The sequence below is a fragment of the Jaculus jaculus genome, chromosome 9, assembly GCF_020740685.1.
Source record: "Jaculus jaculus isolate mJacJac1 chromosome 9, mJacJac1.mat.Y.cur, whole genome shotgun sequence".
Classification (NCBI taxonomy): Eukaryota; Metazoa; Chordata; class Mammalia; order Rodentia; family Dipodidae; genus Jaculus; species Jaculus jaculus.
The window spans coordinates 71,774,721-71,799,553 of NC_059110.1; the positions used below are offsets into that span (position 1 = coordinate 71,774,721).

Sequence of the window (24,833 nt, forward strand, 5' to 3'; positions counted from 1 at the left end):
TGCTGGGATTGATTCATCCTCACATCTTCTCAGCAGAAACTGAGTTACCAATTCGCTAGTGTAAACATTTACCTCCAAGGCTGTGAGCTCCTCTGGCCAGAGAGGTCATGATTCATAGCACTACCACTTCCTTTTGTTAAGGGACTCTTCTGAAAAACCAGGAGGTGTTTTTTGTTGTTGTTTTTTTAAATACCCGGAAGGCCATGGAAGCAAAAAGCAAGTGGATATTTCACTCAAAGAAAATACCACGGTTCCTACCCACTGCATTCAAGTTACAGAGAAGAGTCAAATGTTTTTCATAATTAAATGAGGTAATTCCTATGAGGGGCCCACTGACTATAAACTCAAAATTTTTCTCTCCACATGATAGGATTTGGTCTATTAAGATGGACTGGCTTCAAAAGGTCCTCTATTCAGAAAACTGAAGCACTGCAGAAGAAATTCAGGCAATTCCGTCAAGTCAGCCCCCACACACTTCCTCCTTTCCCACTGTACCCTCCCTGGTGTTTCACTGCAGTTTCTTTCCGAGTTGTCATTGTTACTGATACTAAGAGGACACTGTCAGAACAAGAGCTCTGTCCACAGCCAAATGATGCCTTCAGCTGAACTGTTGTGTTGTACATGGCTATTTCCTCAACCTTCCTACTTTCCAACTCCCTGTCATGACCTAGCTTGAGTCCTGCCCCATTGGGACAGATCTTTAATCAGAAGGCTTCACTCTAAGGGTGGTGCCAGGCACTGCAGCTAACATGACCTCACTGATCAACTCACACTTCCTGGGCACAGGATGCCTTCCAGGTCAAATGTCTGAGGAGCCCCAGCTTCCTCTTGTCCTCAAGGGCCAGCCTGCAAGGCCTCTTCCCAGAAACACAGCTATCTCATTTTAGCTCAAATTCTTGTTAACGGTTCAGTCTCAGCAAAAATCAAATAGCTCTAAGCTGATTCTATCTCCAGTCGGGGAGGACAGGCAACTCCATTAAACATTTCATTAACACCAGGGAAAATTCCCGAGTCCATACAAAATGAATTTAAAATTTTGTTTCACTTTGTTCAAAACTTTAGACTTGGGCTGGAGAGATGGCTCAATGGTTAAAGGTACTTACTAGAAAAGCCTGACAGCCTAGGTTTGATTCCCCAGTACCTACATAAAGTCAGATGCACAAAGCAGTGCATGTGTCTGAAGTTCCTGGGCAGTGGCGCTGGACCCTGACTTGCCTATTCCCAAATTCTTTCTCTCCTTGCAATATATATAAAAACATGCATAAAACCTCTCAAGCTGAGGAGATTGCTTGGTGGATCAATGAGAACTCCTGTTTGGAACCCTGGCATCATGTAAAGCCCAACACAGAATCAGAGGCTCATGAGCTAGCCACCCTGCCTCAGACAAAATGGAAGGTGAGTGCAACAGCCAAAGCTGTCCTCTGATTGCCACCCATGTTGTGGTAAAAGTGTACGCATGCCCACACACAGGTAAAGAATTTACAAGGACTTTCTCCCAAACTTTTTTTTTCCTTTCCCAAACAGTCTAACCCATGAAACATGCATAAAGTATTGTCTCCTTCTACAATTTATTTTATTTTAGATTTTTCGAGGTAGGGTTGCACTCTAGCCCAGGGTGACCTCGATCTCACAGCGATCCTCCTACCTCTGCCTCCCAAGAGCTGGGAATTACAGGCGTGCGCCACCATACCCAGCCCCTTGTATGACCTCTGAAAGATAGGATGGGTACCTTAAATGGTCTGAAGAGCAGATAGAGCTCCCGCGGTTTGATGTCCAGGGGAAGACCACTGACAAACAGAGTCCGGACCTACAAAAAAAAAAAATGCAATATATGTGAACAAGGGCGTACACAATCCAGTGGCTAGTTCTTACTTGAAATCTCAAAAACATCCCTCTCCAAATAGTCTTCACTCCTAACAAATCCATGCTCTTCCCATGACATAATGAAGTAGGATCCACATAACTTAAACTTAGCTTAAAACTGTCACAGGGACAGTAACTTTACTGCCACTCTGCCCTAACCCTAACCATGTAACAGTTTGAAAAAGAAAACAGAAATAACTTTAAATTTTTTTTTCCATTTTATTTATTTATTTCCAAGCAGAGGGAAGAAAGGAGGGAGGGAGGAGACAGACAAAGAGAGAATGGGCATGCCAGGGCCTCCAGCCACTGCAAGAGAATTCCAGATGCATGTGCCCCTTGTGTATCTGGCCTACGTCGGTCTTGGGGAACCGAACATGGGTCCTTTGTCTTCACGGGTCCTTTGTCTTTACAGGCAAACACTTTAATTGCTAAGCCATTTCTCCAGCCCCAGAAATAACTTTTTAATTTCTGTTTCTTAGTGAATTTAATATTTTACTTATTTCTATGGGGGGGGGAGACAATGGGTATGCTAGGGCCTCTAGCCATCGCAAAGAACTCCAGACACTTGTACCACCTTGTGCATCTGACTTTATGTGGATACTAGGGAATAGAACTTGAGTCCGTTGACTTTGCAGGCAAGAGCCAACTACTAAGCCATCTCTCCAGCCCCGGTTTCTGTTTTGTTGATGCCTATCCTGATAGTGTTAATTACGATTTAGTAAGTGTGAAAGTATAGAGTAGGTAAAACATACCTAAACAGTAGCCCAAGTATACAACTCTACTTCTCTCACTGATTCTGCTCCCACTATACCCTTCCATGACATAACCAACACATCTGATTACAGGTACCTGCTACTGGCAAGTCATTCAGCACATGTATGTAAACAGGCATGTCAGAAGACACAGAGCACTGTGAGTCTACCAAAACACACAACAGGTGGCATGCTTTTGTAGCCAAGACTTGGCACACCGGTATCTGAATGGGAACTTGGTATTTGCTTACAAAACCTAGAAGGCTGGCTTTGATTCACCAAGACCAAATAACGCCAGATGCATAATGTGTGGTGCATGCATCTCAAGTTTGTTTACAGTAGCAAGAGGCCCTGGCACACCCATACATATTCTCTCTCTTTCTCTCAAATAAACAAATACTTTTTTTAAAAAAGTACTGGCAGCCGGGCATGGTGGCACATGCCTTTAATGCCAGCATTTGGGAGGCAGAGGTGGGAGGATCACTGTGAGATTGAGGCCACCCTGAAACTACATAGTGAATTCCAGGTCAGACTGGGCTAGAATGAGACCCTACCTTGAAAAAACAAAAGCAACAACAACAAAAAAAGCTACTAGCTTAGGAATCTGATCTTGATTCAAGAGGCAAGGAAGGAATAGATGTTCAGTTATTAGAAAATTTTAAAAAAGAAAAAGGAATAGAACTAATAAGATAATTTTTATAATAGTAATTTTTAATATTTCTTTTTCTCGACTCAGATTGATATGTGATTGAGCTCCTTATTAGACATCACGTTTATGGAGAAAAATTCTATATTCAACTGCTAACCACATTATTTATATTTGTTTTTCCTTAACAAATAGATTATGTCCTAGATTCCCAACACTTTCCACTAAATCTGGTTGTCTAGGTAGAGGACAGCGAAAGCACCTTGTGAATGCCCAGCACAGCACACAGTACAAAGTCAGGACGCTTGGTTGTTGGTGTTGATGAGCCACTCTGAGCAACTGGTGTAGGTACTGGGGAATTGAACCTAGTCCAGCAGACTTTGCAAACAACCGTCACCTACCCACTGAACAATCTCCCAGCCCAATATTGGTGTTTAATAAACATTATTATATACAGGCTCAGAATATGGACTGATTTAAAATATTTTTGAGCTGGGCGTGGTGGCGCACGCCTTTAATCCCAGCACTCGGGAGGCAGAGGTAGGAGGATTGCCATGAGTTCAAGGTCACCCTGAGATGACAGAGTTAATTCCAGGTCAGCCTGGACCAGAGTGACACCCTACCTCGAAAAACAAAACAAAACAAAAAATTATTTATTTCTTTGCAAGCAGAAAGAGCGAATGAATATGACTGGGTATACCAGGGCCTGCTGCCAATTAACTCCAGCTACATGTACCACATTGTGCATCTGGCTTTATACTGGGGAATCAAACCCTAGTACACAGGCTTTGCAAGCAGTGCCTTTAACCACTGAGCCATGTTCCCTGTCCTTAAAAAATTATTTTAAACACATATGTCAGGTATAGGTGATATATACTGAATTACATCTCTTGCAAGTGTACAATTCATTTTGACATATGTGAAACCAACACAATTAAGATAACCTATACCCAAAAGTTTCCTACTGCCTCACCCACACTTTTCAAGGCAGTGTCTCAGTACGTAACCCAGGTAAGCTGTCAACGTGTGGTCTGCCTCCTCTTCTCCTGACTATTAGTATAGGTGTGCATGCCACCACGGCTGGCTTCACATGTCCCAGTACTCCCTCCTCTGACCCTAGCTCCCCATTGTCCATCTCCCGGCATCACTGGTAGGGTTTTCTGTCACTGGAGATTATTAATATGTGTGCTCTAATTGGAACTATAAAATATCCAATCTGTCTGGATTATTTCACATTAGCATAAAGTGAAGTTCATCTCATCCATACTGTTAAATGCACCCATACTTCACTCCTTTTTATTGCTCAGTATTGTGCTGTCCTTCATTCCTTGTTTGATGACTCAACCCATGGCAAAGATGTTCTGTGAGTACTTAAAAACAAAATGCGTGCTTGGCTGCTGTTAGATGAAGTACTCTATAAATGTCAACTAGGTCAAGTTTGTTGTTCAAGTTTTCTTACATATTTTTGCTCTTTCTATTCGCATCTTTGCCACAGATGAAATTCTGTGGATTGAGTCTTCCTCACGAGTGACAGAGCTAAATCAGATAACACCAGAGGAACTAGACAGGAGAGAGTGCTCTATAGTGCGCCTGCCCACTGCTCCTCTGCCACAGGGCAGAAGCTGCTCAACTGGGCTGCTGACCCTGGGTAGAGTGAGTCTCATGTGGATTTTGTTGAGAGCCCACTATATCCTTCAGACTGTGTCATGTACACTGGCTTAGCAAGCAACACAGAAACACCACCACGAGCAGATCTTCTGTTTTAAATCTGGGGCATGTATGCCCAGCAGTGCAGATTAGTGGTGTGGCATATGTCACACAGGATTTGAGGGACTTATCTAAGAAATGAACTTTCATTTATAATATTGTTCTAGGGCTGGAGGGCTGGCTTAGCGGTTAAGGCATTTGCCTGCAAAGCCAAAGGATCCAGGTTCGATTCCCCAGGACCCACGTTAGCCAGATGCACAAGGGGGTGCGTGCATCTGGAGTTCGTTTGCAGTGGCTGGGGGGCCCTGCGCGCCCATTCTCTCTCCCTCCTTTCTCCATAAAATAAAATAAGTAAATAAAAAAATATTGTTCTAAAGAAAAGGGCTTTTTACAATCGTTTAAGAAAAAATGCCAACAGAACTCACTAAAAACCTGCGGACAGCTTAATATGTGCTATACTACCAACCTGCCATGTGCAATAGGGGAATGTCTGTTATGGGGTATCCAACTGCTGTCTCATCAGATTTTAGGCCCACTCCACAGGGAAGAACTTATGTCTGATACTGTAAACATGGTCAAAATCTCATGGCAAGGATGGTCACAAGTTCTAGTGGGGAAGCTATTACTGTGGTTTGGCTACATGGACATGATATACCCGTTCAACTGCCATGTAAATATTTATGTTTATGCCATAGAATAAATACTGCTCCTAGCTTTCGTCAGAGAAGCTTCTTTTTGCAGGAACAACAGTCTCTACAAAGACTGGTAACTAGCTGCAACGCTGACAATAAGTGGCTGTTAAGTGTTCATCTCAAATGGGACATCTGTATCACCCCCTCCAAGGCTCACAGGAGATACATAAGAGAGGTGAAAACAATGTAAGAGTTGGATAAAGGAAGGGGTGGGGTATCATGAACTCAGCAGCTGTGATATCCTGCTTAAGACTGGACCCTTCTACACTGTACCATGGAGGGGTGGGAGAGGTGCTCAGAAGTTCCTCTGAACATTTTTATTTTGTTTTGTTTTGTTATTTAACATAGGTTCTCACTCTAGTCTCAGGCTGGCCTCGAACTCACAGTGATCCTCCTACCTCTTCCTCCTGAGAGTGTGAGGTTCATGAGGCCACTGAGAGTGGTGGCACATGCCTTTAATCCGAGCACTTGGGAAGCAGAGATAGAAGGATCCCCATGAGTTCAAGGCCACCCGAGACTCCATAGTGAGTGAGACACTACCTCAAAAAACAAAAACAAAAACGAACGAACGAATGAAAGAAGAAAGAGGTTCACAAGACCTCACCCCTCCTTGAGTGAGGAACTACAGTCAGTTCATGGTTGCTGGTATGGGGAGCATTTTCTTCAGTGGTACAGCCCTGTTAAGTTGTCCAAGATCCTGTGTCCCCCCCCCCACCCCATCCATGCTCTTGTAAGAAACCCTAATTAAACACCCAATCACCAAAACCAACGAAACAGACATGAAAACAGAAAGCTGACTAGTTGGGCAAAGGGAAGCTGCTTGGTGACAGGGGGAGGAGGACAAGAGAGGGAAATGTCAAATGGCACGTGTTATATAAGTATATGCTAACAGACTTTTAAAAGTTAACATATAAATTAAGTGTTCATCTATAACATACAACAGAACATTATACCACCAATAAAAATCGTGTACAAGGAAGTAGTACAGAGTTTGATTTTATGTTTTTAAACAATCAACATAGACATGTGTTTAAAGAAGGGGAAATACTTTGTAGGGTACAGACCCAATGTTTGTGTGGTCTAGCCTTGCATGATGGAACAGTGATTATACATTTTACAACAGCTTATTTGTGTTTCCTGTAATAATTTAATAGCATACATTAGATATTAAGGTGTTTTGTGACAGGACCACATGTAGCCCAAGATAACCTTGAATTCCTGATCCCACTGCTGTCCCCTCTCAAGTGCTAGATCATGGATGTATGCTACTATGGCCCAGCTTAGATAGTAAGATTTGTTGGGCCGAGTGTTACCTTGACTTAGTATATACAAGAAACTGTCTTATACAAATATTCTTGAATAAGATGCAATGAATTCTCTTATCAATGCCTCAATAAGAAACTATATAGAGGAGGAAGTCATCTCAAGATACCATGTGGCTCAAAGCCAACATTCTTCACCAAGCTGAAGGGATCTAAAATAGTTAGCCTTTCATTTAAACATAAGATAAAAATGACACTTCTTTTGAATCTAGCAAAGACCACTACTATCTCAGAAACCTACTGAAATAGCTTACCTTTGTGTGTGTGTGTGTGTGTGTGCGCGCGCGCGCGCGCGCATGTGCGCGCGCGCGCTTTTCTGAGGCACAGTCTTGCCTTGCTGCTGTAGCCCAGGCTGACCTGGAATTCACTATGTAGTTTCAGGCTGGCCTTGAACTCACAGCAATCCTCCTACATCTGCCTCCTGAGTGCTGGGATTAAAGGTGTGCACAATCATGCCTGGCTTTTAACATTTTTTCTTATAAAACAACAAATATACTGCCAAGGGGAAATAATTCTTGAATGTGCAGATTATGCACTTGCAGCCAACTAAAGTTAAATTCAAGAGCATGATGTGATTAGAATCCTTTCTAGTTTGCTCAGACTAGGCTACTGAGCCACATGGGATCTCCACAGTCCTAGTGTTTTGCCACAGTTACATAGGTGCCAAGAATCAAACTCAGGCCCTTGTGCTTGTGAGGCAAGCACTTTACCCAACTTAAATCAGCCAGGTTTAAAAATATAAATACCCAAGGGGCTGGAGAGATTGCTTTGTGGTTAAGGCACTTGCCTGCAAAACCTAACAAACAAGTCGAAGTTCGATTCCCCAGTACTTACGTAAAGCACAGGGTGGTGCATACATCTGGAGAACATTTTGTGGTGGCTGGAGGACCTGGCGTGCCCATTCTCTCTGTCTCTCTTCTGTCTGCTCTGCTTGCAGATATATAAATGTCTTTCAAAAAACCAATGAGTGAAAAGAGTATATCCTAAGTACATAATTCATGCTGTTTCTATGGCAATTGAGAACAGATTCGTGGGATTTATATTTTCCTTACACTCATCAGCCTTCATCTGGGCTACTGTACAAATCACTTACAGGTTTTGGCTTTCCTAAATCTATGGAAATCAGAGGGTTCTTACCTGCAGGGAACATACAAGAAACTCAATAGCGAGTGACTATGACAATGGAACACATAGAACAGCCACAAATGAACAAGCTAAAACCCAGAGAGTGAAATGAAAGCATTGTGCTCCAAAAACAACCCCCTTCACAAATAACAAATAAATGATGCCAAATGAACTTTGCAGCAGGTCATACCATTATCAAGGGTAACCTTCATTTACCAGTCTTGTCTGTGGACACAAATGTATCAGGCATTGTGCCTTGAACATTTGTGGATGTTCACTTTATAAAGCATGAAGGGAGCTGGGTGTGGTGATGGATGCCTTTAATCTCAGCACTTGGGAGGCCCAGGAAGGAGGACTGCCATGGGTTTGAAGCCACGGTGAAACTATATAGAAGGACAAGCCACATTTCAGTGACTGACTTCTCACTAATAAACTCCAACTCCTAAGTACAATTCCAGGTCAGCCTGGGCTAGAGTAAGACCCTACTCAGCAACCCCCCTCAGGGAAAAAAACAAAATAAATTCAGGAAAGCACATTTCTCCATCAAGAGCACAGCACTCCTCACAAGAGTCCAAGAGAAGCTGCTATCCCAAAAGGATGCTAATGGATTTCTTGGACATAATTCACTTCATTTTTGCCGGTAGGACTGAGAGGATAAATGATAGCAGGAATCGTCTTGTGTTGGGCAGGAGAGCCAGAACATTCCTGGCTTAGTCACCTGTAGCACTAGAGCAGGGGCCACAGCAGGATGGCAGATAAAAACAGCTTAAATGGCACTGCTAGCACCCACTGGGAAGGACAAGCCACATTTCAGCGACTGACTTCTCACCAATAAACTCCAACTCCTAAGTACAATCACCACACCAGCCTTGCATTGCTCAGAAAGTGCAAATAAAGCAAAACAAAACACACAACAGGCCTTGAGAAAGACAGACCCTATTTGGGTAATATAAGCATGAGGAGAGCAGAGAAGAGAGGGCTGGAGGGAGGAAAGGAGACAGGCTTCATTTCACTACACAGCAAAGAATTATCATTCAGGGTTGGAGAGGGACTTAGCTATTAAGGTATTTGCCTGCAAAGCCAAAGGACCAAGGCTTGATTCCCCAGGACCCACATAAGCCAGATGCACAAGGTGGTGCATATATTTGGAGTTTGTTTACAGTAGCTGAAGGCCCTTGTGTGCCCATTCTCTCTCTCTCTCTCCCCTTTTCTATCTCTCTCTCTCTCTAATAAAATAAACATTTAAATTTTAAAAAAATCATTCAACCAATGGCCACAACAGATAAACAGTGTCCCAAGACTAGGCACTATGTTATGCTTTAGTTGTTCATGACAACTGTTCTAAGGTACCCTGTTGAGATATCTCTTAACCACATAATAGAGAAAGGCAATTTCTAACTTACTTTTTTTAAAGTTGTTTGTTTTGTTTTGAGGTAGGATCTCACTCTAGCCCAGGCTGACCTGGAATTCACTATGTAGTCTCAGGCTGGCCTTGAACTCACAGCAATTCTCCTACCTGGGCCTCCCAAGTGCTGGGATTAAAGGTGTACGCCACCATACCTGGCTGTTTCTCATTTTCTAATGTCCCACAAGCAACGGTACTTGGAACACCAAAAGCTTCTAATTAAGTATAGCCCATGGTGGTAACTTGTTTATCTATCTCTCAATAAGCATTCTCTAAATTTACTTTTCCTTCCTTCTCTCCCTCTCTCCTAACCACTGAATTTTCTTCCCTCCCATTATTTATCGTAACTAGGTCTCTGTTCAGTAGAGGCTGGCTTCAAATTCACAGTCCTCCTGCCTCAGCCTCCCAAGTGTTAGGATGGTAAGCATGTATGTGTGTGGGGTGTGAGTGCATGTGTGTATGCACCTGTTTGTGGAAGGCAAAGGGACAATCTGGATCAGTTGTCATCCTCAGGTATAGAATCCACCTCTTTTTGAGACAGGGTCACTTATTCTCCTGGAACTCAACAATTAGACCAAAGTGGCTGCAGAGTGCTGGACTCCACATCCCCAGTGTTCTTCCACATCAACATGGGTACTAAGCATCGAATTCAGGTCCTCATGCTTGTGAAGCAAGCACTCTTCTACCCAGTAAATCAATCTCCCCTTCCCAATTTACTGTATTTTTATACCTATAAATGTAGGTTCCAAAAAAAATTTTTTTTGTAATATGTTATTTGAACAAATCCTCTGGAGAAATCATGCTTCAGAAGCAGAGATGGATCCAAGCGAAGATCCTTCTTGGAGTCAGAAGCCTCCATTGTTTGTTTTTGCATTGTTTAGCACAGTACCAGAGAGAGTACATACTCCGTGAATACCTCCTACTACTTTAAAACACACAAGCCCAAATGAATCTCATTCATTTGAAAATATAAACACTGGGCACTCTAGAGGCCCTGGTGCACCCATTCTTTCTCTGCGTGTCTGTTTCTCTCTGCTTGCAAATAACTAATAAAATTTAAATATATATATAGTCATGTGATTTGCTTCACATTTTAACTCTGATCATGTGTATTTATGTTTTAATTTTTATTTAATTTATTTATTTTGGAGAGAGAGGGGGAGGGGGATGGGCATAAAGGGGTCTCTAGTCACTGCAAATGAAATCTGGATGTAAGGGCCACTTTGTGTTTTTGCCTTACTTGAGTCCTGGGGAATTGAATCTGGGTCCTTAGGCTTCGCAGACAAGTGTCTTAAACGCTAAGCCATCTCTCTCCAGCCCTTAAGTTTATTTATTTAGTGTATGTGTGCATGTTCATGTGTGTGTTTGTGCATGTGCACGCACATGCCTATGGCATAGAAGTTACAGGACAACTTTCTGGGTTATTTCTCGCCCTCCAGCTGGCTTGTAAGGCAGTCTTCTCACTGTTTTGTTCATGAGCTTCTCAGAAAGTCTGTTTTCTCCTCTCGTTACAATAGACATACCCTCCATAGCTGCCTTTTACATGGGTACTCAGATACTTAAGAGTGGCATGGCAAGCACTTTGCTCGCTGAACTATCTCTTTGGCCCGTTACTTTGCTTGTTTGTTGGGGTAGTCTCACTCTGTCCCAGGCTGACCTATGTAGTCTCAGGGTGGCCTCGAACCCATGGCAATCCTACTTCTGCCTCCCGAGTGCTGGGGTTAAAGGTGTGTGCCAACATGTCCAGCTTTTTTTTTTGAGGCAAGACACCTGCAGCCCAGGCTGACATCGGAGTCACTATGTAGCCTAGGCTGACCCTGAACTCCTGATCTTCCTGCCCTCAGCTCCAAGTGTACTAGCACTAATTGGCTTGTACTACCATACCCGGCTCAGTCAGTGTGAGTTTTTTGTTTATTTGTTTCCTGAGATAGGGTTTTGTGTATCTCAAACTGATCTTGAACTCACTGTATAGAACTTTGGATCCTCCTGACTCTATCTTCCAATAGCCAGAATTACAGGTGTGCACCATCACACTTGGTTTATGTGGTTCTATGTGTAAGTCCCAGAGTTTCATGCATCCTAAACAAGATCTCTACCAACTTCATGCCTAGCCTGCTTCTTACAAACTACTTCTAAAAGAGCCATCCAACCAAGCAAGCATACTGATGACTCATGTCCAAGATCATTTTGGTCTCAACCAAAAGGATGTTGCTGCTTTATGACCAGTTTACTTCCCAACAAGATAAGAACAGAGGGATGAACTGCCATCTCTCTCTCTGGCTGTGTGATGTAAATTTGGTTTTTAACTGAGAAGTTAAAAGGAGCTCCATTTGCCAGGTATGTGGTGCATGCCTTTAATCCCAGCACTAGGGAAGTAGAGGTAGGAGAATCACTGAGACCACACATCAAATTAAAGGTCAGCCTGGACTAGGAGACCCTACTTTGGCGGGGTGGGAGGGGGACAGAGCACTCCACTTATCTGTATAGCAGAAATCTTACCCTTGAGTGGGTTCAGCTCTCTGCTCACTTTGCAAGCGCCAGTTAAAACACCATGTTGTAAGACTGCAGAGGACTACATGGTCATGCCATTTCCAAAGAAGGCTTTGTTTTGGCTTGATGCACTTTCACATTCATGTTGTCACCATGCCAATGAATTACCACTATTAAAGCGGTCTTCCAGGCACTGAATCCTGCTTGCTGCCAGGTAGAAACAGCCTTCGAGATGGGGTAAGTGGTCAAGTCCTTTTTCATGACAGTGGCCTCCTCTTGGACTCAAAGACTTAGTCTTTTCCCCCAGGACTGAGGGCATGTGGGTACATTTTTTAAAAAATATATTTTACTTAAGATTTATTTGAGAGAAAGAGGTGGGGGGGGGCAGGGAGAATGGGTGCATCAGGGCCTCCAGACACTGCAAACGAACTCCAAATGCATGTGCCCCCTTGTGCATCGGGCTTACATGGGTCCTGGAGAATAGAATTGGGGTCCTTTGGCTTTGCAGGCAAACGCCTTAACCACTAAGCCATCTCTCCAGCCCAAGGTCAGGTCAGGTTACTACAGGGACCAGAGTCTGACTAACCACAGGATGAAATAGTCCTCTGGGGTTGTTTCAGTATGTGGAAGAAAACCTACTGAGCTGCTGACAGCACACACCGACCTGGTGTAGAGAGATCTCGTTTCCCATAGGGGAGACTGAATTGGTTGACCCATTCTGTACAAAAACCCATGCAAAGTCTGGCTTTATGCCAAGGTGATGAGAAAGAACACAGCAGGGTGAAGAGAATACGTGGACAAGAGAGGTTAAGTGTTCCACAGGTTCATACAGGCCAGACCTGAGCACTGGCAACATGCACAAGAAACTGGGGAGGTGAGATGGCACAGGACAATCCTGTCAATGTGCTCCATCTCTGAGGAACTACAACAGCCAATCCAATGTTGGCTAATAATCAGATGATTTTCATAGTCGCCCACTGTGATAAGCCTTTCTATGACACAAGTCTACCCCAGTCCATTTCCCATGGTATGGCCATACACAGGAGTACTGTAATCTTATTAGTACTGACACAAGTCAGGAATTCTAGATTTAAGTTAGTCTAGAAATGGGGATGCCAGGGCCTCCAGCTGCTGCAAACAAACTCCAGATGCATGCACCACCTTGTGTATCTGGCTTATGTGGGTCCTGGGGAGTCAAACCTGGGTCCTTTGGCCTTACAGGCGAGCACCTTAACTGCTAAGCCATCTCTCCAGCCCTAGAATAGACTTTTTTTTTTTTTTTTTGAGGTAGGGTCTCACTCTAGCCCAGGCTGACCTGGAATTCACTATGTAGTCTCAGGGTGGCCTCGAACTCACGGCGATCCTCCTACCTCTCTGCCTCCCAAGTGCTAGGATTAAAGGCGTGCGCCACCACGCCCGGCTAGAATAGACTTTTAAAAGCAACTTCATGTGCATGTGTACAAGCTATGTTGTAAGAACGTAATCAAGGAAGTCACTGAATGCTTAACACAAACACGCCGTCACGTGCTTATACTTCAGCGAAGCATCTTGTAGTCCAGGCAGCATCAAGCCTTAGCTCTTGTCCTAGGACTAGCCTACTCAGGCTTCCTCCACTTCTCTGAGCCCACTTTCCTGTGGTTTGCCGTACAACCCCGCTGGCCCACAGGGCCCTGCTCTTCATTTATGTGGTGCCTGCACTGCTAGACATAAGTCTGAAATGTATGTTAATCATATGCACTGTAAGCAGTACTTTGCCCTCTAACTCCCTCAAGTGTCCTTGCCCTTATGGTTTTAAGTGGATAGAGTACTCTGGAGTCAAAAAATCACCACAAAATCGACTTTCTCATGGACTGACAAAAATCAAAGATAAGCAGAAAATATGAAAAAGATTCTATCAGAATCTAAAAGCTTCTTTCTCCTTTTGCATGTATTTTAAGTTACTATTACTGATCAGATTTATTTAAATAAAAGGCCATTCCACAATTACCAAACTACATCGAAAAAGCTAATCTAGACAGAACACGGAGTTGCTCAGTCATGTAAAGAACCTTGGGGGATTATTAGGCATAGGCAGATTACAGTAAACACTGCTCCAGAGCTTGAAAGCATTTGTTGTCCTTTTTTTACGTGAGGTAAGGTCTCGCTCTAGTCCAGCTGACTTTGATCTCACTCTGCAACCGCAGGCTGGCCTCAAATTCACAGCAACCCTCCTATGTCTGCCACCCAAATGCTGCTATTGAAGGTGAGTACCACCACACGGGCCCATTTATAGCTTGTGACAGCAATAGTAAATAAACTCCATGTGAAGTACTCCAGCCCACTACCAATTTGTTCACAATCCATCCTCAGTAACCACAAAATGAGGGGTAAGAATTGCAAAACTACAAAGTGTGGGGAAAGGTTTGCCATGGGAACTACAGATTAAAATTCTTTGGGGTCAGCTTAGTTGACCTTCACACTGAAAGTTCTTTCCCATAAGACAATGATGAGCACCCAGCAAGGAGCAGGAAGGAGTCAGAAAATATCACAGAGGAAAAAAGGACAAGACTATGCAAGACAAAAGCATCCAAATATAAAATGATACATATAAAGAAATAAGTTACTTATGCCTTTTGGTATACATTTAAGAGGCACAGAATATGTTGTTTTTAAAAATTCATTAAGCCAACTCACTTGTCAACAACGCATTGCGGCCAAGACACTACTCTTTCCATTCCTGCTTGCTTTCCTCATCTTAAATCAATAAAAACACAGTTTCTGATTCTCCTCTTTTTTTAAAAAAATTTTTATTTATTTATTTGAGAGCGACAGACACAGAGAGAAAGACAGATAGAGGAAGAGAGAGAGAATGGGCGTGCCAGGGCTTCCAACCTCTGCAAACGAACTCCAGACGCGTGCGCCCCCTTGTGCATCTGGCTAACGTGGCACCTGGGGAACCGAGTCTCGAACCGGGGTCCTTAGGCTTCACAGGCAAGTGCTTAACCGCTAAGCCATCTCTCCAGCCCTGATTCTCCTCTTTTTGAGACATGTATCTTCTTTCCTTCACTGTGGGCAGGCACAGCAATTCACTTCCAATGAACTGAAGGTGACAGAAGTGACAGTGTCATAACTTCTCTGACTAGGTCAAAAAAGGTTCTGTGGTGGCAGAAGGTGAGCTGTCACCAGAGGATAGTAATGAAGAGGACCTAAGGAGGCCTATCTGGTAAGGATGACACCTCTGGAAAGGAACCATGTGAGCATACACCACGATGGAAACAGTTTTGCACAGATTCACTGCAACTTCAAGACTTGGTCTAGAGTCACTTAGCTAAGCTGCTCCTCAATTCCAGCTCTTGGAAAATGCCAGATGATAAACCAATGTTGTTTCAAGCTAAGCTTTGGGACAATTGATTCAGTTTTTCAGAATTCACATAGCTCATAAAAAGAGCTAAGAAAATGTTGTAAGGCGACTTGTAACAATGAAAAGGAAGGTCACTCTTCATGCACCGTAACAACCCTAAATTTAGCTCTATGTGACATCATACTGACTATTACACAGGCTGAAGTGGAAGAAAATAAGTGTGCATAGTATTTTTCATATGATGACTCCAATAGTATTTCTTTAAAATGTGTTCACTTCTCTATTTTTCCACCTTTATCTTTTGAGGCATCTCCTTTAGCTTACAGAGCGTTCTCTGGCATACACACACCCACTCACCCACTCACGAGACATGAACACAAGCACACACATTGACCTACACAAAGATTTAAGAAAAAGAGCCAGGTATGGTGGCACACGCCTTTAATCACAGCACTCAGGAGGCAGAGGTAGGAGGATCACCATGAGTTCAAGGCCACCCTGAGACTACATACTGAATTCCAGGTCAGCCTGGGCTAGAGTGAGACCTTACCTGGGACAAACAAAAAGCAAACACTTAAGAAATAGAAAAATATATGTGTCTGCAGGAAGAAATAACTCAGATCACAAATGAGAGAGGGGAATGGTGAGGTTGAGAAATAAAATAAGCTAGGTTAATAAAGTGTAAGTGCCTTTAAAAAAAAAAAAGAGAGAGAGAGGGAGAGAGGGAGAGAGGGAGAGAATTGGCGCACCAGGGTCTCTAGCCACCGCACAGCTCTGTAAATTTTCACCGACTATAAGGGAATAAGGAGACCAGTAAACTCAGCCAGTGGTTTAAATTTAAACCACACTTGTGCTTTAAAACCAGCTGCAGAGGGCTTACACAACACTACCTCCCCTCTGCCCCGTCTCTCTGGTGAAGATATGAAAGATGTGATCTACTGAAAGAAAAGTTTTTGTTACTGAAATGTTTTTGTTATAAATACAGCAGTGTCACTGGATCCCAGTCAAGACGCAGCTTTGCCCCAAGAACCATTCAATCATATTTAAGTGTATTTAAATAGTAGATTTTGCTTGTGTAATTATTAACAGAATGGTGTTCTAATCCACAAATGTAAAGAATTTAGCACAGTGTCAGAGTAAAAGCAAGGTACCCAGGCTCTAGACCACTGAGGCGCAGCCAGTTCCAACATATCTGCCTCAAGGCTATGATTAAATCATCTTGATAATTTCTGGGTTTTTTTGTAGAAGAGTTACTTACATAGTTCTTAAGCCTCAGACCTCTCCACACTGCTGGACGTGAATCCCAGCTACAACTCCTATACATGAGCAATCTTAAGCAAGCTAATAAATAACTGAGTCCTCAATCTCTCCACCAGCAAAATGGTAAAAGTACAAAAAAATCTACTTCGTAGTTAACAGCATTACACAGCAACTATCTGTAGAGCATTTAAGAAAATGCTTGATAGAGTAAATATATAAACTATATAAATTGTTGTCAAGTAACTAAACATAAAACTATCCAATTACTATCTAGCTGAAGTTCCTTGGCAAAAACTGAACTCTAACTATAACTTAGCCATTCAGCCAGCTAAGAGTAATTTGAAGAGATAGGTGTTTTAATACCTGTTAAAGAAAAAGAGCTATTGAACAAACTATGTATTAGCAAAAATACACACATATAGTGAGCTGGAAAGATGGCTAAATGGTTAAGGTGCTTGCCCGAGAAGCCTAAGGGCCCAGGTTTGAATCCCTAGTACCCATGTAAGCCAGATGCACATGATGGCGCACGCTTCTGGAGTTCGTTTGTAGTGGCTAGAGACTCTGATGCACCCATTGATTGTATGTGTGGGTGTCGCTCTAATAAATAAATATTTTTTAAAAATCTAAAAGTACACACATACTATTAACACTGAATTTCTAATATAAACTACTTCCTCATACTACCTTTAGTACCTGCACCTCAGAAACATGGAACTCCTTTTCTATGTTTAGCATATAGGTGGGAACATATATTTATAATACATTTGGAAAGAACATAAACAACATTTTATAAAAACCAGGTCAGCACTTTCCATTTTGTGAATTTCGAACAACTTAGGTAATTTTCCTAAACTGTCTTCTCCAAAAAAAAAAAAAAAAAAAAAAAAAAAAGAATTCTCAAAATGGTCAGAACCTGGGTACATGTGCAAGCTCTCTCAGACTGGACATGACCTGGCCCGTCACTGCTCTCTGGAACTTGTGCCAGCTCAGCTCTGGCCAGAACACAGAAGAAGATATGCATGGGCAAAACAGCCCTCTCAGTGCCAGAGACCATGTTCTAATATGACTACATAAAGCCATGTCTGACATCCCAGATATACAGTTCTGTTGTACTTTTCAGTCACTCCTCCAAATGGCCACATCTAAGCTATAGTAATTTGTTTGGATCTAGTGGAAGAGTTTGCAAATAATCTGAATATAATAGAATAATAAACTTTATCAGAAATCTGAGGCAATGTAAGAATACACAAAACTACAATAAACCCACAATTTAGAAAAATCTTTGCAGTGTAGTTAACACCATATGCAACATTTTTATTGGGGGGAGGGAGCCAAAGTCACATGGACCCGATGACAACAGATTCTTAATCTCACACCTCGCATCCCTGCGACACTACCCAAGCCTAAGAGTGCCTGGACAAATGGTCCAAAGCCCTCAAGAGACCCTTCAGGACTAACACAACCTCATTTTTTGTCCAAATAACTTAATTTGTGATGTGGGGTATATCATTTGTTGAAAATTTTCAGTTTTAGATGAAAAAATTATATTTAAAAGAAAAAGCCAGATGTGGTGGTACAAGCCTTTAATACCAGCACTTAGAGGCAGAAGTAGGATCATTATGAGTTTGAGACCAACCTGGGACTACACAGTGAATGCCGGGTAAGTCGGGCTAGAGATAAGACCCTATGTCAGAAAATAACAATCAAATAGGGATGGAGATGGTGTAACAGTTAAGGTGCTTGCCTGCAAAGCCAAAGGACCAATGTTTGATCCCCCAGGACCCACGTAAGCCAGATGCACAAGGTGGCACATGTGTCTGGAGTTCGTCTGTAGTGGCTGGAGGCCCTGGCGCACCCAAATTCTCCCTCTCTTTCTCATAAATAAAAAAGATCTTTAAAAAACAAATAAACAAAAACTAATAAAGACCAGATAAATGAAGGCACAGTGGTGTAGGCCTGTAATCTCAGTTATGCGGGAGGCTGAGGATGGCAATTTGGGGCCAGCAAGGCAAAGAGCTTGTGTAAAATAAACTTTAGAAGTACTGGGGATATAGTTCAATGGCACTGGGTTCATTCTCTCATCCTTAAGGAAGGTGAGGAATCTACAAATACATACTGAAAGGTCTGCCTTGCTAGCCTCGCCATGAGCATTGCAAAGGGCATCAAATGATTCCTGCTAGATAAAGACAAACTCTCTAAGTTTCTAGTCTTCAAATGTTCTATCCAACATTCTTCCACAGGGTCCACTGATGTTAGATTTAACATTTAAACCTTGATCATTTTGGAATAAAGGCCTTTTCTTTCATAGTTATTTTCTGATAGCCAAAGAAGGCTCTCTTCTACTTCTTTCTACCCACCCATTAAACTCATTCTCCAAGGAAATGAATTTCTGGGCAGCGCAGATTCTTGCTGTTCATCTGAGCCTCGTTGCATTGTGTGTAGCATTCATGATTTAACTGTCTTCTTTAATGGGTTCACATACTTTAAAAAAAATTTTTTTTTATTTGAGAATGACAGAGAGAAAGAGGCAGAGAACAGGTGTGCCAGGGCCTCCAGCCACTGCAAACGAACTCCAGATGCATGCGCCACCTTGAGCATCTGGCTTTTGTGGGTCCCGGGGAATGGAGCCTGAAAGCAGGGTCCTTAGGCTTCACAGGCAAGCGCTTAACTGCTAAGCCATCTCTCTAGCCCCAGTTCACATAATTTTTAGGTCTTTCTAAATTAAAGTATAAATCACTGAGAACAGGCGTAGCATCTTTTGTTTGTTTTGTTTCTGTTTTTTTGAGGCAGGGTCTAACTCTAGCCCACACTGCTTCCACTTCTGCTGGAATCAAAGGCATGTACCACTATGCCCAGCCCAGGCACTGCATTTTGTTCACCTACCACTAGAATTCTGAATTGAGGATCTAGTTTTAAGAGCCTAAGTTTGCTTGTGTGGCTATTTATGATGACATATTATTAGAGAAAGCTGGACAGCATTATTTCATGGAAATGATCAGGACTTTAGTTGCAAAAGGGAGACTTTTCTTATCTACCAAAAACAAGGAACTTAAAACTCATGAAATGATTTACAAATCAAGAATGTGTGAACCCCAAATCAGATACTAACCATGGAGAATTGAACCTGGACAGTCATGTTTTGTAAGCAAGCGACTTTAACCACTGAGCCATCTCTCCAGCGCCAGATACAAATCATGGATGTACACACATAAATAGAATGATTCAATGAATGCAAGACAGAGATTGCTCTCATCCTAGAGGGCCAATACAACTTGTCTCTTTCCAGGAGCCACTTTCCTTCTTGTGAAGTTCAGGAAGAATGTGTTTTGTTTTGTTTTTAGTTTTTCGAGGTAGGGTCTTACGCTGGCCCAGGCTGACCTGGGATTCACTCTGTAGTCTCAGAGTGGCCTGGAACTCACTGCGATCCTCCTACCTCTGCTTCCCGAGTGCTGGGATTAAAGGCGTGCACCACCACGCCAGGCAGGAAGAATGGTTTTATAGTTTATATATACATATCCACTTCCCACCCCACTCTCATGTTGAAGGTCTGAAGCCAAGGTTCAAAGGTGGGACTTTGGGGAAGTGACTAAATAATCAATGGACTGATCCACTGAGGGATTTACAGTTTGATGATGTTACTTGGTATTGAGGAGGCAGGCTCAGTCAAACAAATAGACCACAAAGGGCTGGTATGCACTGTTAGTCCCTTCCTGCTGCCATGGGAGCAGCCCTGGTCTACCATGTGCTCCTCTCTGTGACACTGCCTCACCTTGGGCCCAAAAGCAATATAGCCAGCCAACCATGTGCTGAAACCTCTAAACCGAAACCACGAGCTACAACAAGTCCTCCTTCCTGAAGTTGCCTGCCTCCCAGGCATGTTGTCAATAGGAGATGGTCACTGAGAAGCCAGGGAGAGGGCTTCATTGGTAAAGTGCTGGTGGTCCCCACTTGTAATTCCAGTGCTTTAGGAGGCAGAAACAAAAAGATTGGAATGCAAATAGCAAATCAACCATTTAATTATAAAGAAAAGTTAGAATTGTTCCCTTAGCAATAAATAATTGAATAGTAACAACTTATCTAATTAAACATTCAAGTGTTAGATGTAAAGAAAAGGGACTGTTGGACAAGAGTTGACTAATCACAGCTGGGTGTGGTTGGTATGCTGTAATCCCAGTACTTGGGAAGCAGAGGCAGGAGTTCAAGGTCATCCATTGCTACATATCCAGTTATAAGTCAGCCAGTGCAACTTGTTTCAAAAGATGACAAATCACATATAACCCCTCCCTGTGATCTTACCAAAACACTACACCCACAACATTCATGGATTCCAGATTTCACCATTTCCCCACCGCAGATCTTCATTTAGACATTTGGCTATTGGAGCTAGCCATCTTTATGACATTTTCAAGCATTTAAAAGTCCTAGACAAACCACACAATGAAGTATTAAGTTACCCACAGTTCTGACTTTCCATTCTCAATCAGATTGCCTCTTTACTGCTCTTGGAGCACTATATAATGAAGAAAATAAAGGGGATGATATTAGGAGCTTGAGAAAAAAAGAACATAGAAAACTAGCCTGCTGGAGCAAGGACCACATACTTCAGCATTAAACATAGTGACCCTCAAATACCCAAGATATCCAGTAAAAGTAGACTGCTAAGACTCTTGCCTAGAAATTCTAATTTTGCAGAACTGGGGTAGGGCTTAGGAATCTAAATTCTTAAAAATATTTTATTTATTTATTTGAGAGAGAGACAGAGAGGCAGAGAGAGAGACGGCGAGTGAGAGAGAGAGAAAATGGGCGTGCCAAGGCCTCCAGCCACTGTAAACAAACTCCAGATGCATGCTCCCCCTTGTGCATCTGACTTAGGTGGGTCCTGGGGAATCGAACTGGGGTCCTTAGGCTTCACAGGCAAACACCTTAACTGCTAAGCCATTTCCCCAACCCAGGAGTCTAAAATTTTAACAAGCAACACACAAATTTCCTGAGGAAGCACACTTGGGCAAACACTGACATGACACACTGGCCAATCTGCGGCAGTGGGGGGGGGGGGCGCCTGAGCTTTCAAAACACAACATTCATCACACCTCCACTGCTGGGATGACTGTGGCCTTGAGCTCCTTACTGACCAAGGCCATTGGGCTTATAGAGACACACTTGATCTTGGAGCAGTGGTCCCTAAGCTAGGTAAGAGTGAAGCTCAAAGAGGCAGAGCAGAGTGGTCCTTTCAGGTGAGAATAGAGTAGCAATTAAGTTTTATGAGGAACTTCTGGATTTAGGAAATCACTAAAACTATATCTAACCTAGGTGACACCATAAACTGTTATTATTATTTTCATTATTCTTTACTGAATAAGATGTAATAAGAAAGCCAGGCATAGTGGCACACACCTTTAATCTCAGCACTTGGGAGGCAGAGGTAGGTGGATCACCATGAGTTCAAGGCCACCCTGAGACTACATAGTGAGTTCCAGGTCAGCCTGGACTGGAGTGAGACCCTACCTGGGGGGGGGGGGGGGGGGGGAGTAATGAGAACAATGCTTTGAGACTCACAAAACTTCTGAAAAGATAACAGGTTTTGGGTTTTTTGTTTTGTTATGTTTTGGTTGAGGTTTCACTCTAGCCCAGGCTAACCTGGAATTCACTATGTGTAGTCTCAGGATGACCTTGAACTCACCACGATCCTCATACTTCTGCCTCCTGAGTGCTAGGATTAAAGGCATGGGCTACCAAGCCCAGCTTCTTCATTTTTTTTTTTTTAACTGAATAAAATGTCTTAGGAGTGGCTGGAGAGATGGCTCAATAGTTAAGGCGCTTGCCTGCAATGCCTAAAGACCTGGGTTGAATTCCCCAGTACCCACGTAAATTTAAATGTACAAAGCAGTGCATGCATCTGGAGTTCATTTGCAATGATAAGAGACCCTTACCCATCCTTTGTTTGTAAATAAGTAAGAGAGTGAGGCAGAATGCCTGAGAAGCAGATCTACTAGGCTAGGGTAGTGATTCATGGCAAGTGAATGAATATGTATATGGCATACAAAGTGATGTGCACATACTTGAGTGTGCCTACTATCAGATTAAGATTGAGTAGATTATTAGGGCCTGAGGTTCTCTAGTTTTAACTAGCTACCAGGTTAGTAGACCACGCCAGCAAGAGTCTACATGAATGGTTGCTGTCACATTAATCTGCATAAGGATCACAGAGAAGATGTGATGTCACTGACATTGAGAGTCTTGGTCTCCATCCCTGAACATTCTAATGAAGTAAGGCTGGGCCTTTGGCATCAGATTGTGTGATCTGTTGACCTATAGAAGACATACTAAGAAATATGGCTAGAAGTAACAAAGATTAAGAAATCTTTTTATTAAGCTGGGCATGGTGGCACAGAGGCAGAGGTTGGAGGATCCCTGTGAGTTCAAGGCCACCCTGAGAATACAGAATGAATTACAGGTCAGCCTGGGCTAGAGTGAGGCCCTACCTCGAAAAAAACAAATAAACAAGCCTAAAAAAATCTTTTTCTTAGGAATTTGTAAGAAAAAGGAAAGAAGTCATTGTGCAAATTAACCATATTTCAAGGTACTATGAGAAAGATGCTTGCAATACTTAATAGTACACAATTTGCTCTAAAAGATTGGATACACTGACATTTTAGAAGGGAGAATTCTGAGAGAAAGATTTTCAAGTTTTGGTTCATGGCCATGCGTGATGGCCTTTAATCCCAGTACTCAGGAGGCAGAGGTAGGAGGATGGCTATGAGTTCAAGGTCACCCTGAGACTACTTAGTGAACTCCAGGTCAGCTTGGGCTAGAGTGAGATCCTACCTCGAAAAACAAAACAAAACAAAAATGTTTTGGCTTATAAACAATGTCTCACTATTAAATATGAGATTATTATAAACAAATAAAATGCTACAAGTCAACTTCCCTTATATTCTCTGATGTAGTACGTGTTTTATGCTAAAGAAGGCTGCTTTAGTATATGTCCTGTAAGAATGAGCACTACTTAACTCAGTAGTGGGCAGGAATCTGAGGCATATGGGCTGTTAGCAGTCTTCTCCACCAAGACATGATCACAGAAGTCAAAGATGACAGAATTACAGGAACCACATAACAAACAAATGGGTTGACTCTATGCACTAACAGTATTATTTTAAACATTATAGGGATGGGCTGTTGAGATGGCTTAGCAGTTAAGGCATTTGCCTGCAAAGCCAAAGGATCCCAGTTTGACTCTCCAGGACCCACATAAGCCAGATGCACGAGGGGGTGCATGCATCTGGAGTTTGTCTGCAGTGGCTGGAGGCCTTGGCATGCCCTTTCTCTCTCTCTCTCCCTCTCAAATAAATAAACAAATAAATTTTTTAAAATACTGTAGAGAGAGTAGGTGCCAGAGTTAATAAACGTAGTTGTAGGGATGTGTATTTTATCTGGACAAAATGCCTCAACAAGTACCTAAGTCCTGCCTCATCATCTTCTGTATTTCCTCCCCCTCACATCTAACATATTTTGCTTATTACATGTCACATGCCTTTTCAGTAAAGAATAACACCCAGTATCATCATCTCTGCACATCAAACAGGAGGTTTTTACTCCTTCAGGCTCTCCCACAGCCTGAACTTCACAGATCTAATTTCCAGCCACTGGCTCACAGTACTGGCCATACTTTTTCAAGATAACTTAGCACTTTATAATGTGACTTGGAGGCATGCAGCCTATACTGATGTCTATCTCTCTCTTTTTAAAATACTTTATTTTTATTTATTTGACTGAGAAAGAGGGAGAGAATGGGCGTGCCAGGGCCTCCAGCCATTGCAAACGAACTCAAGATGAGAGTGCTGCCTTGTGCATCTGGCTAACGTGGGTCCTTTGGCTTTGCAGGCAATCGCCTTAACTGCTGAGCCATGCCTCCAGCCCATCTCTCTCTCTTTTTAAATTTGAAAGTCAAGTAGGGCAAAAATTTATTCAAAGCTTAAGAAAAGAAGGCAGAGCTCTGATGAAAGAGGAGGAGCCCAGAGCGGTCAACCCTGGTCTGTTAGAAACACGAACACACTCTTGCATCTTGCAGGAGAGAGCACTACTGGAACTGTGGGTCCATTTCTAGTACTAATGATCTCTGACCACTGCCATGTACTGGTGTGACATCTTTCTCAGTGCACTGGAAATAATACTGTGGTGATTATGGTAATACAAAAGAAACACAGAAGGCCAGAAGGCCAAGTGGAGGGTGG

The 24,833-nt window shown here is 42.7% G+C and overlaps 1 protein-coding gene across 4 annotated transcripts in view; it reads right to left on the reverse strand.

Annotated features, from left to right (window-relative positions):
* Positions 1–24,833, reverse strand: part of Rbpms (RNA binding protein, mRNA processing factor) — a 193,090-nt gene that overhangs the window by 101,835 nt on the left and 66,422 nt on the right. For 3 of the 4 annotated variants that reach the window (XM_045159490.1, XM_004666936.3, XR_006638974.1), the window contains exon 2: positions 1,730–1,807. In XM_045159490.1, the coding sequence (XP_045015425.1) occupies positions 1,730–1,807 (78 nt within the window). Of the gene's footprint in view, positions 1–1,729; positions 1,808–7,816; positions 7,854–24,833 lie in introns of those variants that run through there. The other variant, XM_045159489.1, reaches the window with a different exon arrangement.